The 17501-nt window shown below is 35.6% G+C and overlaps 1 protein-coding gene across 1 annotated transcript in view; it reads right to left on the reverse strand.

Annotated features, from left to right (window-relative positions):
• Window positions 1-447: 447 nt before the first annotated feature.
• The window catches only part of PSPC1 (paraspeckle component 1), a 60342-nt gene continuing 43288 nt past the window's right edge, over window positions 448-17501 (reverse strand). The window contains exons 7-9 of the mRNA XM_059903228.1: window positions 6843-6900; window positions 3275-3444; window positions 448-1112 (exon numbers count right to left, since the gene is read on the reverse strand). Coding sequence (XP_059759211.1) covers window positions 927-1112; window positions 3275-3444; window positions 6843-6900 — 414 coding nt within the window. The 3' untranslated portion in view covers window positions 448-926. The remainder of the gene's footprint in view (window positions 1113-3274; window positions 3445-6842; window positions 6901-17501) is intronic.

Genomic DNA, 17501 nt, shown 5'->3' on the forward strand with positions numbered 1-17501 from the left:
CTCCTGAGCGACAGAAGAACATTCACAACCCTGCAGAGTCAGGCCACCTTGAACACTTCTAGAAACCAACATGCTCAAGAAATGCTCAATTTCTTCTAGATCACACAGCAAATCCTCACCTAACATCCAACCTAACAGTATTGTTTGATTTTAAAGAAAATTTAAAGGGTAAGATCTAGATATTGACACCAAATAAATAATAGCAGATAAGATTAAAAATAAGACATTATTTTATAAGCAAAAGAGATTTGCCTTCAAACAGGTTTTTTTTTTTCCAAGATTCAAAAGATTTATTTGGAAAAATCAGCACAGGACAAAGATATCCTTAATATTCCTCCTCAGAATATTTGAATATTCAGAATCTACATGAAATGTAGACAGCAACTCTGATTTCACAGGACATCATTAATGGTGCATACAGATGTAATCCCCATACCCGCCCTCCCCAATGTACTACTCTGTCTGCCCCTTAGTGACATCAGTTTTCACTAAGCTTCTATCTTCAGGGCAACTTGCACAAACTAAAAAACAGAAAATCATTTGCATTTTTAAATGGCTGGGATTAGTTAAAGCAACCAAAGTATTACTGTTACAGCAAAGTTTAGTAAAACTATAAGAGAATACCACTAATAACATTTTAAAATTATCCAAGATGATTTCTTTATTGAGATTAACTACATAGAATTCACAGTACTATGGCATACTTATATTTAGCTAAAGTCACAAACACATTTCAACATTCACAATGATGAGTATCATCATTACCATTCTAATCTACAAAGCTTATGAATAAAGAAAAATACAAAAACCTCAAGTTTTACAAAAAAAAAAATTTTAACGTCTACATACAATAACAATAAAACCACTTCTAGGTAACAGGTAAAAGTGTATTGTTTTCCTCTAAGTAGTCAGGAATGAAAGAATGTTTAATACCTACGACGCTTATTAGGGCCTTCAAAGTTGCCCCCTTGGCTTCCTCTACCAAAACCACCAGGACCACCACTACCAGGACCTACACCACTCATCGGTGCTTGCGGGGTCTCAGAACCTGTTCTACTACCCATAGGTGAGCCCATCTGAGACGGTGGTCCTTGCGGAAATCTATCATTGTGCTATATAATACCACATAACACATGTGAAGTCCATTTGGAACACGCCAAATGTAAGTGACAAGAAAAATTGGCAAAATCCCAAGTGGTGGTGTCATGAAGTTCAGCAGAAAGTCCAGCAGAATCAGGATCACACATAGAAGGAAGAAAGGAGCAATTTAATTAGTTACTATGTTCAAAAAATAAAAGAAGCATCTGAATGAAGAGTTACATTTTGCTAATGCTATGTCCCAATTTCATGAAAAAAGAACTGATTTCATGAAGTGAATGCCATCTTAAACCTAATTAGTTATTATTATACTGTTCTGATCTCTCTTTTTTTAATTTTTTTTTTTTTGGCAGCGCCGCACGGCTTGAGGGATCTTAGTTCCCCAACCAGGGATTGAACCCAGGCCCTCAGCAGTGAAAGGGCCAAGTTCTAACCACTGGACGGCCAGGGAATTCCCTCTCTCTTTTTCATTAAAGTTTATACTGCGTGTAACAGCGCCGTGTAATAAAAATACTGTTTTTTTAAAATCAGAGAGACAAAACTAGGGAGCAGCATCAGATCGTTTGAAAAAGAAAACATAAAAATTTCAATAGCAGTGCTTTTAACATAGAAAGCATGAGCATAAACACAGAGTTATAATTTCAGTATGAAAACTTCTGAGGTGTTTTTCTGGAAGACTATCACTGGGAAAACAGATTTAGTTTTTAAAAGCTGACAATTAGCATGTACTACTAATAGCAGAATTAACACTTGAATTATGTATTTTGTAAAACTTCATAGTAATAACCACATATATTAATCTCAAAGGTTGAACAGAACTCCCTACATGCAGCAGTAAAATATCACTGTGAAAAAGACTAACGGGGATATTTAAATAAACTTTACCATTTCTGCGGGAGGTATGGAAAAGCAGGCCAGTTACTTTTACTTTTAACTCTCTGGTGATGATTATACGCTACACAAAATTTAACCAAAGTATTTACAAATTTTTACTAGCTCTCAGACATTTTACTACAAAATAAGCCTCCAATGGAGGAAACAGGTACACTGATTAGTATGCAACATCTGACCCGATCACAGTCGATATTACGGCACTGCCTCATTATCTCCCTATGTTAACACTCATTTAAAAAACCTGTTAGCATGTCCAATTTGTCCAAATTCTTAAAGGACTGTATTTAAAGTAAATAAATTATAAAATAATAGAACACCGCATCCATCAGTTCTAAGACGCACATTCACTGCTCACGTCTCTGAGATCAGGGGGGTTTAGAGCTGATGGCAGGTCTGCGTTTAACAGCAGCACCTTTTCTTTCTCAGCAGCAATGGCGCCCCTTCAGTTCCAAGACTGAACTGTCTTTTCCAAATATACGATCAACTAATTTCCCTTTTCTAAATGTTACTTAGGACAACCATTAAAAAGAACCAAATGAGAAAATGTCATAGGAATATAACGTCTCAAATAGTGACAGACTTTAAGGGAAATGAAAAACAGTAGCAGTCTTGCCACTGATTCTCAAATATAATATGAATTACAACTGAAAAATGGTTTTATAATATTTAACCCACACAAAGATATCTTCACACTCTCAAACCAAGAAATGAAATTGTCTACTTTAAATTTAGTATCAAATTTAATTATAATTTGTAAGTCTATAGTAAGAATACAACAATGTAAGTTTAAAATATATTTTAAAACTTTAATGTAAATTTTTTACAGTTAAATTCTCTGAAATTACTCATAAATGATTTTTTTATGAAAAATGACAGAAAACTGTGTTTTCACACATATTGAGGTTTTGTACCCCACCAAAGGTAAGGAGTTCACACAGGAATAAGAACACAATCACAAAATACTTGACCATTACACTGAATGCTGGTAAGAGGTGTATACAAATTAAATTAAAATCACTGTAAAATGACTAGAATTAACATATATATCTGCTATATATTTAAGTACAAAAGCATGCCATGGATCATATTCCTAACTCTTGGGAAACTAAAAAATTGCCTCTCATAAATCACCATCTAACTTCACAAAATTACCTTTTCTTCATTGGATATTGATCTTTACTGACAAAACAAATGATGCCAAATTATGTTAAGTGTGAAGTTACCTTTGGGGCAGAAGTATATATTATTGAATATAATCACAATAATGTTTATGATACATTACCACTGCTCCATTATCTGGCATCATTGGAGTTCCCATATTTGCAGCTCCTTCTGGCCCCATGGCAGGACCAGGACCCATTGGTGGGCCAGGTATAGTTCCTCTGTTGTTCATATTCATACCCATCATTGGAGGAGGACCTTGGTTACCAGCAGGTGCTGGGCTAAACGCATCTACGTAAAACAATCTATACTTAGAGCTGTCCTATCTTAGTTGATAAACATTTAAAATTTAACAATACTTAGGCAATCTATATAACAAGAATATTATCAAAATTTTACTTCCTTGAGAATGGGACACTCAATTATCTACTCTGATAGAGCATTATATTTGCTAAACAAATGTACATAAAACAAATGAGAAAACTATCAATTATTTTTAGCACATTTGAGACTATAAAAGCTTGAAAGTTTTCTTTAAAAAATCAGTATTATTTGCTGTAGTCTGCTTTTTAACCAAATACTCCCTTACGAGTGGTGACAACTTTCTACCAGTTTAAATTAATGGCAAAGGATTAGCACTTAGGAAACCACTTAATTTTCTTATAGTCATGACTAAAAATACTAGCATGTAAATTATATTAAATTGTGAAGGGAGAAACCATGTCCTCATACATACACACACACACAAAGTTTACTGTAAATAAATTCTTGGCTTTTATATAATTACTGAACATCTCCCAAAATTATAGGAGGTACTCTTTTTTAACTTTATATAGAACTATGCAATAGAAACAAACAAAAAAATTGAAATGATTCATCATGACAAAACTTATTTCTAAAAGCAACTGCAACCAAATACAGATAAAATATTAGCACAGCTGTTTGAATTTTTTCAACATGCTGAAATTCTGGAAATGAGAACAATCGGATACTTCAAATTTTTTCATCAAAAGATATGCATCCACCTGCTTCATGTTAACTGCAATAATAATGTTTAAGCTGTAATACATTTATAATGGCCTCAAATACAACATTTTTGGGTATCCTCTTTGAACTTAAAAAATTTTTAAACTACTCATGCTTGTTTATCATTAAAAATTCATGAGAAAGACTGATTCTGAGTTTTCTTCTAGTATTTCATTATCTAGTTAATTTCATGACATTGAGAACTCAATTTCTCAACAACACATATAATAGGAGTGGACGTTTTCATTCACACTCACAACTCTACACAGTACCCAGTGCAGCTCAACCTGCACAGGACCGCGTCCAGGCAGCTGAGAGGAAGCAATCGGACTCCCTGCCGGCCCCCAGCAACAGACTCCTGCTCCTCCTGAACCCAATCCCCAGGACCCCAGCCACTTCCTAGGGAAGGAAGCAGTTCCTTAATGCCCAACAGTTCTTGTTAGTCAATCTACACTTTAACTACACAAGAATACTTCTGTTCCCTTAAGATAGCTATAAATAAAAATTTTTACTAGACTTCCACAACATCTCCCATAAGTGAAATGAGGAAGGGTAGAGACAGTATCCAGGAGGAATGTTACCTCAACTTTCCCCAAAAAGAACAGATCAAGGATTAGGGTTTGTTTTTTTTTTTTCTCTTTTAATAGAACATAATTATCACACCTAACTTATGAGATACGAATATAACTATACAAGTATGGGTATAATAAAATAAATGAAAAATATTTAAAACTATCATTAGTTGAGGTAGACTCTTATTTTTAGTAATTATGGCTGTAATTAGACTAAATTTAAAGATCTAAGGAATGTTAGAATTATCTGGTCCCCTGAAAAGCAGTTTTATAAACTATGTTCCACTTCGTACACACTGGTAACAGACCAGAAAATCTGTCATGTTTAATCCATGCAACTTGACAGGATATGACAATTTACCAACTTAACAGTGACATTCAACTGCATGATAAGGACTTGTAGCTCCACGGACCCGTAACTATCATGAGAATAAAGTCTCACTTTGAATAAAATGTAAAGAGGAGAAAATTAAATGGAGTGGATGGATGTTAGGGGAGCTAATTAAGTGCTCAAATGTAAACATGGTTCTCTGGTGAATAAAATGCCATTAAAATTTTTAATTCTCTTAAATTCCTCACTAAATAAGGAATCTAAAAGTATATTCTCCCATTTCTTCTAATAAAGTTGCTAATCAAGTAAGAAAGTCAGAATGTTTTCATGGTCTCTGAAACATCACAAATGTTTTAAGTTTGGTTCTGATGTTAATGACACACTTAAAATGCTTAAATCCAACTGGATTATATTATACACCAGCCCACAATTTACTTTGAAAAAGACATAAATACTGAACTACCTGTACATTACTAGACCCTCAACTGTGCTTCCTAATTTAGAACTTCTCATGTACTCTTGGTTCACTAACTTTTTTCATGTATCCATTGTACTAACTTCACAATTAAGCTCTTTTGGTTAAGGGTTATGTCTCGTGCTTCCTTTGCATATCAGAGATGCTCAATAACTACTTTCTGGTAGATAAGAAAAGTGACGAAGTAAACAGCAATTGTGTTAAATGATTTAGATTATCTAACTGGCAATGGCAAAGGAACTGGCATGGGGGAGGAGCGCTTGGTCACGGAAAATGCTCGATCCACATATTAGAGGCTTTAAGATGTCTATTCCACACGCTACGTGTACATTCCAAGTACAATCTGGATTTCCTCAGTGGGAGTTAATGTGACGCACACTGGAATGTTAAGGTAATGTGATCTTTACAACAATATGTACATTTGACTTTATATAAAGATTCTAACCTCAGCTTCTGTGGGACAATGTGAAATTAATATATAAAATTTTATTATTTACCTAATTTTCAAATGTATGACAGTTCAAACTTAATAAGACATATGAAAACATCCCATACTTATTTTTCCCTTAGCTTATTTACTTGATACTGCTGCCCTGACAACCTGGTTATACAAGCAATCAATATTAAAGATGCTAATATAGGCACTTTCTTAAAAACTTCACATCAACTCTAAAGATATACATTAGCCTAAATATGCAAGACACATCTCATTTACTTGACAAGTCATAGATGTCTCCGAACAGTGCAGTTCTGTGCACAATACTGTGGGTTAGGGCAAAATAAGTTAAACATTCAGTAGAAGGAATAAAAATAGCCTCAAAGTTACACAAAAAATTATCTTAAAATAGAAATAAAATACTCTCAAAAAGTTTATAGACACTACAACTCAGAAACTATCAAAATTCCAAGATAAAAAAGCCAATTTCAAGGCATGAAATCTGATTTTTAAAAATGCAACAACATAGCTTTATTACACCATGTGATGACTCAACAAGTTTCAGGTCATTTACCAAAACCTGTTTACAGGTTTCTTTTTGTTATATCTATTAAAACATAATACATCTTTTAGCCTAAGAATAAACAAAATAAAAATGTTCTTCCTAGGCATGTACTTTTAATATACTGGTATTTTTTTTCTCATTTAATAAATGTAAGAAATTTCACCACTTACAAATGCTGGTTCCAAATTTCTGTTTGTTACTGATATGTAGATACCACAAATAGCATGTACAGTTCCCTGAAAAATGACAAGTAAGTGACAGAAGGCTTTGCTTCAAATCCCTACCTCCCATGTTTATTGCTCCACGGGGACCCATATCACCCATTCTCATTTCCTGTTCTCTCTGTAAGTAAACATAGTTGTCACAGTCAACCTATCGATCTTAGGACTTTACATTTCCCATCTAAAATCAAAAAGAAAAGAATAAATTGCGACATCATGTTCCATTAAAATTTTTTTTAAATTTCCGACATCATTTACTTAATAAGAACACTGAAAAGAAACCTCAGTCTCCCAGGCTTAATTAATATACTGCAAGTGCTTAGAGCACCCAATTTATATTACTAAATTATCAGTGAGTCATACAAAAAACCTACTACAGGATATTTTTAATGTTATTCTTCCAAGAGATCATACACACATGCCTAGATGCTAAGAGAAGAAAAATCTAACAATAATAACCACCAGGACCAACTATTTTTCCTTCCCAGGTCTCTGAAGTCTTAAAACAGAAATGACCGTTACCACTTTCGTATTCAAATGTATTCAAACACACAACACAAGCAGCTGTGGGGTACTAAACCAAAAATAAGGTTATAGACAATTTTCATTTTTGAAATATTATAATTCACCTTTGCATTTTTATTCAAGTACTCAGGCATTATTTCACCCAGGACCTACAGATATAGCATGAAAGCCTCCACTACACACAAGCAATTATTGAAAGCTCAACATAATATTGCTTCCTTTATTTGAACAAGAATTTTTCTTGGAAACCGAAATAAAAGTGTTATTACACAGTTGGAAAGTTCTGAAACAAAATGCTCTTGAGGTTACCTGTGACATAAAAGGCCATACAAATGTACAAAACGTTTTAAGTTTCAGTACAGAAACTACTTCCTAAAAACCCATTTACCAACAATAGTTATATAGAATTAACTTCAATGAAATCTCGTAATTAAAATTTACACTATTATTTAATGATCTTGTGCAATACCAGACGAGTGTGTTAAATGTAGCAATCATAAAAAACATTGAGGCAAAAGTAGCAATGTCTAAAGCTAAAGAAAGCATCATTTTTCTACTTTTAAAAGCAGTCTTATTAAAATGGGTTGGTTTTAAAATACTAGTGAAAAACACCTATAAAGCTAGAAATAAAGGAAATAAAAGCCTATGATAGATAAATGCCACTAAGCAGCAAATCAACTGCCCATCTAACCTAGCAGATGCCTCAAAAGTTAACCTTTAATGAAGCTACGATACGAGAAAAAAACCACTCACATAATAGCTTCATGAAGAAACGTTTCTCATTGCCTAGAAAACGTAAATACCAAAGCTTTCCCAAAGCTAACTTTTAACTTTCCAAAAAATAAATTTCTTTCATCATAAAACATTTGACTATTAATGGATACTATTACTGACCAGCAAAAAAGCTATTTTATAAAACTGACTACTGATGAAGTCATATAATTTTGCAATTATAGGGAAAATACTATTCTCTCATCACACTTAGCACTATTATCAATAAATTAAACCAAGCTGTCATTTCCTCATCAGCAGAGCCTATTGACAAAGTGTGGACTGTTTGGGCATATCCAAAATCTTCCAGGTACTATTTATATGAGATACTCTGCAAAAAGAGCTGCTTGCACTCCAGCACCAGAGAGTAAAATACATGGATTTTATGGCCCCAACATTTTTTGAGGACAAAGGTGTTAACATATTTTTTGACTTGTCTTAACTATAAAAGACTAGAAAGGCAATATCTAATCGCTAACAGAGGGTAATCATTAGTCTCACTCTTTGAGACTTCAATTTTCAAATCCCCCTTAAATACCCCAACACCCTAGCTTCCTAGTCATATTTTAAGGTTATTCTAACTTTTTATAAACCCGCTACTACATACTTCTATTAAAATGCAAGAGGCAGAAATAATACTTAAGGGTAGTGTTATCAACAGAAATTAAGACAGCACTTCCCATTATAACCTGATGTATCAAATATGCATAAGGAGAATCGCTTGAGTAAGTGCACAGTAACTATGTGCCCACCCCAACAGCAATACACAAATAAGGCCCTCAATTCTCCTACAAATTCTTCTGATATATTTTAAATTAGAACTGATACATGTGTGATATTTTTATAATACAAATTTTAATGATGCTTTATTACTTTACCAAAAATTATTGTGCTTTAATAGACAACTTATATGTAAAAATCTCAAAAGACTGCAGTGCAATATAAAATGATAAAAGCTATGATGAACACTCAATTTTAATTAATTCAATAAATCCTCATAGCAACCCATGATGAAGGTCGACTGTTATCCTATTTTAGAGATCATAAAACTGAGTCATAGACCTGTTCAATAACTTACTCAGGGTCATACATGTAGCAAGTGGTTGAGCTGACCTATAAACTTCTGCCAAAATAGAGTTCACAGAATTTTCTTCTTCACAGGGCACCTTCATTCTTCAAGAATTCCAAGACTAACAAAAGGCAAGATTTTTAATGTATTCTTACCATGTTTATAAGAGGCTGTGCCTTTTGATTAAAAGAATTCTGCACTGTAAAGCAATTATACTCCAATAAAGATGTTAAAAACAAAAACAAACAACCAAAAAAAACCAATGTCTACTAGTTAGACACATTTTGCTTCTTTTGTTCAAGTTCATTTCCCAGGAAGCTGAAACCTCTCTCACATTTCACTGCCTTTAAATTGAATAATAAAATGTTAATTTGTATTTTATGGAAAAAAAAAAAAAAGAATTCTGCATATGCATTCTTGAAAGCTGGTCAGTGAAATATGCCTAAATTTACCAAAAAAGAAAGTAAAGTACAACTGATGCCAAAGCCGCATATCAAAGCAGCATTCCACCAACAAAAAGGTTCTCAAGGTGTGGTTCCTGGAGTGAAGAGAGTCCCCAAGACGCATCCAAGACGTGCACAAACTCAAAACTACTTCATTAGAACACAGTTCTAACACTGGTCTAACTGGGCTTTTCACTGAGACACTCGCAGGGATGGTGCAAGAGCAATGATGGGCAAAAATCCTGGTGTTTCAGCACAAACCAAGGCACTGGCATTCAATTTTTACCAGTAATCATTGTACTCTGGACATTACAATACAACTACAGTTAAATGATTTCAATTATGGCTGTCCCAGCCAGAGCATCCAGAAAAGACTGAAGATTAGATTGTAAGAAAATAAAACAGGACTTCCCTGCTGGTGCAGTGGTTAAGAATCTGCCTGCCAATGCGGGGGACACGGGTTCGAGTCCTGGTCTTGGAAGATCCCACATGCCACGGAACAACTAAGCCCATGCGCCACAACTACTGAGCCTGCGCTCAAGAGCCCGTGAGCCGCAACTACTGAGCCCGTGAGCTGCAACTACTGAGTCCGTGTGCTGCAACTACTGAAGCCCATGCGCCTAGAGCCTGTGCTCCACAACAGGAGAAGCCACCACAATGAGAAGCCCGTGCACCCCAGCGAAGAGTAGCCCCTGCTCGCCGCAACCAGAGAAAGCCCACGCGCAGCAACGAAGACCCAACACAGCCAAAAAATAAATAAAGTTTTTAAACAAATAAATCAATAATTTTTAAAAAGAAAACAGAAGCCATGTTTCAAAGAGCTGGATTTTTTTTTTTTTCTTTTTGGCCGAGCCACGGCATGCAGGATCTTAGTTTTCCGACCAGGGATCGAACCCGGGCCCCCCTGCGATACAAGCACACGGTCTTAACCACTAGACCACCAGGGAAGTCCTCAAAGAACTGTAGTACAGGTAGTTATCAGTTTCTAAGACATGGGTCTGAAACAGCTACCAGTTTGGTTCTCGAAGGATCTCTGACTCGTGTTCAGTTACTTCGTCGAGTAGGTCAGGACCCTGTCATGAGACAGGTGGAAGGAATAACCCTGTCCCAATATTTTCTCTGGCAGCAAGTGAGATGTGGAGATCAGGGGAAAATGAAGCACACCAAATGGGTGAGGTCAGTCAAAAACACGGCACAGACTTTCAGTATTCTGACCAGGCCTCAGAGATGTGGCATATCAGTACGTGAAAAAGGGGTCTTGAATTTACGTGGACGGGAAGGTAGACTATGGTGAGTATATGGATAAAAATAATGTGAGATGACAAGCAACAACAACTACAGCTGATAACATTATATTTCCGAGTGACCAGACAAAAGAGAAGGCATAGAATGGACAATTCTTCTTTGGCCACTGTTTGGTATAGTCTCATTTCCAAATCATGATTGTCTTTATAGTTTATAAGGACAAGAATTAAAACACTCTTTTATATGAAAAAAATAATAATAATAATTTCAACTATGAATACCTGGATGAAGCAGTAAAAATGATTAATTTTATTAAATCTCTAACTTTAGGTACGTGTCTTTATTATTCTATGCAACAAAACAGATATATACATTAAGCATTTCTGCTGCATTCTGAATACGGTGGTTATTTCAAAAAAAACCATTCTTACGATTGGGTTGAAAGCTGAATAAGACACATTTTCTTGGAGCAAGATGTTTACTTGAGACAGCATTTGACAGACAAACCGATTAGTGACTTGTGTACCTGGCAGTAATTTCTGATGAGTGGTTGATATTAAGAAGTGTGATTTGTTTTTAACTTTGTATAACAAAATACATTAACATTTATATGATTTGTGTAACTCAATGGGTCAGTATTTTTCAGCTTGGTACATGACGTTACAAACTCATGCATAGGTAAAAGATCCACTCAAAGGTAAACCAATGGATTCTAATGCAAAAGAGTACTTTTAAGAAAATACTGCTTGTCAAGTTTCACTGCAGTATCAAACAACAATATTCACAATTATCTGAAAAGGTTAAAATATATATACCTCTCACCATTTACTTATCCATGTGAAACCAGATTCTCTTTGTATTTTTTAACCAAAAGAGCATTTTGCAATAGGTGGAATGCAAAAGCAAATATGGGAAGCCAGCCATTTTCTTATAAAGCCAAACACTGAAAAACAGTAAAATACCATTCTTCCCACTACACAAAGTTGAGCATTAAAGAAATTTCAAAAAAAAAGTAAAATTAAGGCCACTCTTCCCACTATAACACATTTTCTTTTAAATTTCTCTTTTAATTTCTTACATGGTAAACACTGATATAACCTAAACATAAAGCTCTTTGGGGTCTTCAATAATTTTTAATAGCTTTAAAAAAGGATTTGAAACCAAAAAGTTTGATAACCACTGTTTTTAAATTCCAGTCAATATTTACTCATGAAAATGTAAAGTGGCAGAAATTTTGCACTAATGTAAATTAACTAAACCAGTATACCCCAATGTGCAGAACCTGACATTATTTTATGTATAATATTGATTTTTTTCCTTTAATACTTAGGATATCAATCTGTGACTTTTGAAGATATTTTAGGGTTTTTTAGGTAATCTAATTTAAACAAATATTGACTCTATGTAATTATCAACTGGAACAACATTCTGCAGTCGATGACAAAATGTGCTCACCTCACACACTGATCAGTCTAAGTCCTAACAGCCACCATCATTCTTCTTGAATTCATGAAGTCCTCTCGTGTGTGTCTCTAAAGGAACTTCTAAGGATTATCTAAGGATCACAATGTGCCACGTAGGTTCCATGTCTTAATAAAAAAATGCTAAAAATCCTGATATAAAAATGCTGAAATAAAGCTTTTAAATCTAAAAGAAATATAATTCTAGAGAAACATATAAGTTCTGGCAAGTAACAATATTCAACCTTTTTATCATTAAATATTCCTAGAATTTTTCCAAAAATAAATTACTCTTAGCACTTGGAAATATAGCTTTTCCTTCACTAGAGAAGTTTACATACAAGAATAATAAGACTGTTAGATAGACAGTTTGTTTTCATTGGAGAAAACAAACTGTCAGCATCTGGAAACACTAGGTAACAAACATATTTACAAGTAAAGAATGGAACAAAAATCAATTATGTGAAATATTTTGTAAAAATAGGTATAAAGAAAAATAAAATCACAAAAAAAGTAGGCCACTTTGCCAAGAAATTATCCACTCATTTAAAAAGTGTTAAGTTATGGAAAGGTGTGCATCAAGAAAGTAATCTTCTAATAAACTAAAAAGGGAAACAAGAAATGTTCCTATTAATAGAGCTCAAATAATAGCATGCAAACTTTCCAACATAACCAACAGAGAAAGTGTGGAAGACTGAACATTTTTAATTCAAGTAATAAAAAACAACACTTTCCAAGACATTATATCACTCACTGCTATATTGGGGGGGGGGGATATTTTAAGTAACATAAGACAATCTTTAAAATATACTATGTATAGTGGGGTTTTCCCTTCAATTTGCATTCCAAAATATCTGCCCCCATGAGTACTGAGGAAATGTTCCTCAGGTTTATGATTGCTTAAGTGAAACTTTACATCACATTTCATTAGGGAACTGCTAATTAAGACAAAAGAGTTACCACAACACATCTATTAGAACGTCCAAAATCCTAAATGGTGACAACAGGAAATGCTGGTGAGGATGTGGAGAAACAGGAATGCTCACACACTGCTGGTGGGAATGCAGACTGGTATGCCCACTTTGGAAGACAATTTAACAGTTTCTTACAAAACTAAACATACTCTTACCATATGATCCCGTAATCACGCCCCTCGTTATTTACCCAAAGGCACTGAAAACTTATGTCCACACAAAAACCTACACACAGATATTTGTAACAACTTTATTCATAACTGACAACCAAGATGTCCTTCATTTGGTGAAAAGATAAACAAACTGTGGTACATCCAGATAATGGATTATTCAATGTTAAAAAGAAATAAGGGGGGGCTTCCCTGGTGGCGCAGTGGTTGAGAATCTGCCTGCCAATGCAGGGGACACGCGTTCGAGCCCTGGTCTGGGAAGATCCCACATGCCGCGGAGCAACTGGGCCCGTGAGCCACAACTACTGAGCCTGCGCGTCTGGAGCCTGTGCTCCGCAACAAGAGAGGCCGCGATAGTGAGAGGCCCGCGCACCGTGATGAAGAGTGGCCCCCACTTGCCACAACTAGAGAAAGCCCTCGCACAGAAACGAAGACCCAACACAGCCATAAATAAATAAATAAATAAATAAAATTAAAAAAAAAAAAAAGAAATGAGGGGTTTCCCTGGTGGAGCAGTGGTTGAGAGTCTGCCTGCCAATGCAGGGGACACGGGTTCGAGCCCTCGTCTGGGAAGATCCCACATGCCGCGGAGCAACTAGGCCCGTGAGCCACAACTACTGAGCCTGCGAGTCTGGAGCCTGTGCTCCGCAACAAGAGAGGCCGCGATGGTGAGAGGCCCGCGCACCGCGATGAAGAGTGGCCCCCGCTTGCCGCAACTAGAGAAAGCCCTCGCACAGAAACGAAGACCCAACACAGCCAAAAATAAATAAATGAATTAAAAAAAAAAAAAAAGAGCTATCAAGCCATGAAAAAACATATAGGAGGGACCTTACTTAAATGCATATTACTAAAAAGCCAATATGAAAAGACTTCATATCGTATGATTCCAACTATATGACATTCTGAAAAAGGCAAAAATACGGAGACAGGAAAAGAATCAGTGGTTGCCAGGGATTATGGGGAGGGAGGAATAATAGGTGGAGCACAGAGAATTTTTAGGGCAGTGAAACTACTCTGTGTGAGACTGAATGGTGGGTACATGTCATTTTCCATTTGTCAAAACCCAGAGAATGTGCAACACCGAATGTAAACTATGAACTTCTGGTGATGAGGATGTGTCAGACACAAGTGCACCCTGTATGCTGTGGGAATCTGATGTTGGTGGGACTCTGACGTGAGGGCATCTGTACGTATGTGGGGTGAATGGGGTGCGTGGGAAATGTCCCTTCTGCTCAATTTTGCTGTGAACCTAAAACTACTCTAATAAAATTAACTTTTTAAAAACTTTAAAAATGTTTCTTTTTGAATAAATTATATCTTAATTTATATCACAAGTTTTAGTCATGAAATAATAAACATTTCTTACTTGTTAAATATTGAATCAGAAATAGAAGGAACCACAAATACAAGTAGGGGGCTTTATTCTTAGCTTACTGTACTGATTAACCTAAACACAAGCGCCTCTTAAACTACATTCACTCAACAGTGTATTTTTAAAGCCTGGTTCAGGTAACTTTGTAAACAGATTGTTCTGAGGTCACTTTCAAATTCAACTGACCATGTAGCAAAATTAATTGCTACTTTTTAAAACACAGGATGGCTTTCTAATTGAAGATGAATTAAATATAACTACACATAATCTAGGATGCATCAAGACACAGAAGGGAATAAATATTTTAAACAAATCAATTTTTTAAACAAATTTATATTGAGCTTAGAATTTTATTTCTAATTTATATACCTGAGGGACATTTTCAAGTTTAGCCTTTTCAACTGCCATGGCAAACTCCCTCTGAAAAGCTGCTTTTAAAAACTGAAATTAGGGGCTTCCCTGGTGGCGCAGTGGTTGGGAATCTGCCTGCCAATGCAGGGGACACGGGTTCGAGCCCTGGTCTGGGAAGATCCCACATGCCGCGGAGCAACTGGGCCCGTGAGCCACAACTGCTGAGCCTGCGCGTCTGGAGCCTGTGCCCCGCAACAAGAGAGGCCGTGATAGTGAGAGGCCCGCGCACCGCGATGGAGAGTGGCCCCCGCTCGCCGCAACTAGAGAAAGCCCTCGCACAGAAACGAAGACCCAACACAGCCAAAAATAAATATAAAAATAAATTAATTAATTTTAAAAAAAGAAATTAATTAGGAATATATATAATTATTCTTCAAATTTAGCTATTTTATCCCAAACTCTTAAAGAAATCAGCAATCTGAATACCAACTACAACACAGACATAATACTTTTAATTACATCTTACCAATGCACATATAATACTGGTGACTGGTTTGCATTTCTTTACCTATAACCTCTTACTCAGTACATTTCCATATAAAAATCAAAACAACTATTATGACTGGCCAGATCAAGGGATGAAAGATTAAATTAAAGAGTAAATATAAGCTGCACAAAAAGCAATTCCAAATCGGTCCCACCAACAGAAGAAAGCGAACAAAGCACATGTGTTCCAATGTATGAAGAATTAAGTACGTATTTAAAAGAGGAGAGTATCTTTTTCTATTCGTGATACTAGACATAAAACAAGTTATCTTCGCAGTCTACCAGAAGCTTTGAAATCCTGACAAATTATATATTGTTTCTAAGTAGATAACTCAAAGCAACATATTCAAAATATAGTAATATTTAAAATATTTAAATGATAACTAAATACAACTCAAAAAGTTATTTAAAATTTACAGTTATAAGATAAACTACTATACAAGCATTTCTATTGTTTAAAAGCAGGATTTAGAAAAAGCAATAATACGTCAAATTAAGACGTTATATATATCATGAGAATCGTGGCAAATTTATAACCAGAAAAGACAGGATTTGAAACGTGGTGCACAGTGTAGTGGAGGATATCATAAGACAAAGAGGCAAACTCACCCATTTACTTTAAATTACTTGAAATTTTAAACAGAAGTAAATGCATTTCATCAGCAGAACACACTTACAAACCCAAGTTTTCTACTCCCTGCCACTAGCAGTTTGTTAATAATTACACATGGATACCGATATTCACATTTATCTAGTTTGCTTTGGTAGAAAAATTCTGACATTTCAGGTGATACTACAGAGCTTCATGCCCTCAATATGAAGTACAGAAGATACGGGATACTGATGGGCCTAAAAAAAATTTTTTTTTACATAATCACTGTGTAGGATAACTCCTGTAGGGGGCTCTAAATATTACAACAAGAAATCACAAAGCAGAACTAACAAGTTTTTATGTCTTCCTAGAACCTTCTGTTATTACTTCAAGCTATTTAATAACTGAACAAAATTCCTATTGTTTGCACTGCATGTAGTGGACATTTCAAAAAACATGTTCACTTTAGTTCACTTGTATTCGCCAATCTTGACTCTCCTCTTCTCCGACCCCTCTAAAAAGGTAAACATTACCTAAAAGATCTGACCATTCTCAACCAAGTTAAGATTAGAAGAACTTACCATTTCAAATGAAAAGACAGAGGTATACCTACAACACAGTGGAATAATAAACCAATCACATCAGTTTTTAAAATGCACCCAAAAGAGCCCCAGAACAGTGCAGAGACTACACACTCACTCTCCAGCATACAATTTTCTCTAAACTCTCAGAACTTTTTAGCTGCATCTCTTAACCTACCCCACATAGGTCCTCGGTCCCTAAAATACTCTAAAATCCTCAAAGATGTGACCCTGGGCTTGATTCCCCTCTGTATCCTCTATGAAGCTCAGGACTGTTTTGAACACAGGAAAAACAGGGAACAAATTTTTCCTACTAAAGGGAACCTCCAGTCTTTGTATAAGACTATCTTGAAGGGATAGTCAAGTGGAATCTGCATACTAAAAAGTTACGTGTGCTGAAAACCAAGCACAAAAAATGGTTATTTTACTGTTTAAAATGTACTCTTGGGCTTCCCTGGTGGCGCAGTGGTTAAGAATCCGCCTGCCAATGCAGGGGTCCCAGGTTTGAGCCCTGGTTCGGGAAGATCCCACATGCCGCGGAGCAACGAAGCCTGTGCGCCACAACTACTGAGCCTGTGCTCTAGAGCCCGTGAGCCACAACTACTGAAGCCCGCGTGCCTAGA

Source organism: Balaenoptera ricei, chromosome 18, assembly GCF_028023285.1.
Source record: "Balaenoptera ricei isolate mBalRic1 chromosome 18, mBalRic1.hap2, whole genome shotgun sequence".
Classification (NCBI taxonomy): domain Eukaryota; kingdom Metazoa; phylum Chordata; class Mammalia; order Artiodactyla; family Balaenopteridae; genus Balaenoptera; species Balaenoptera ricei.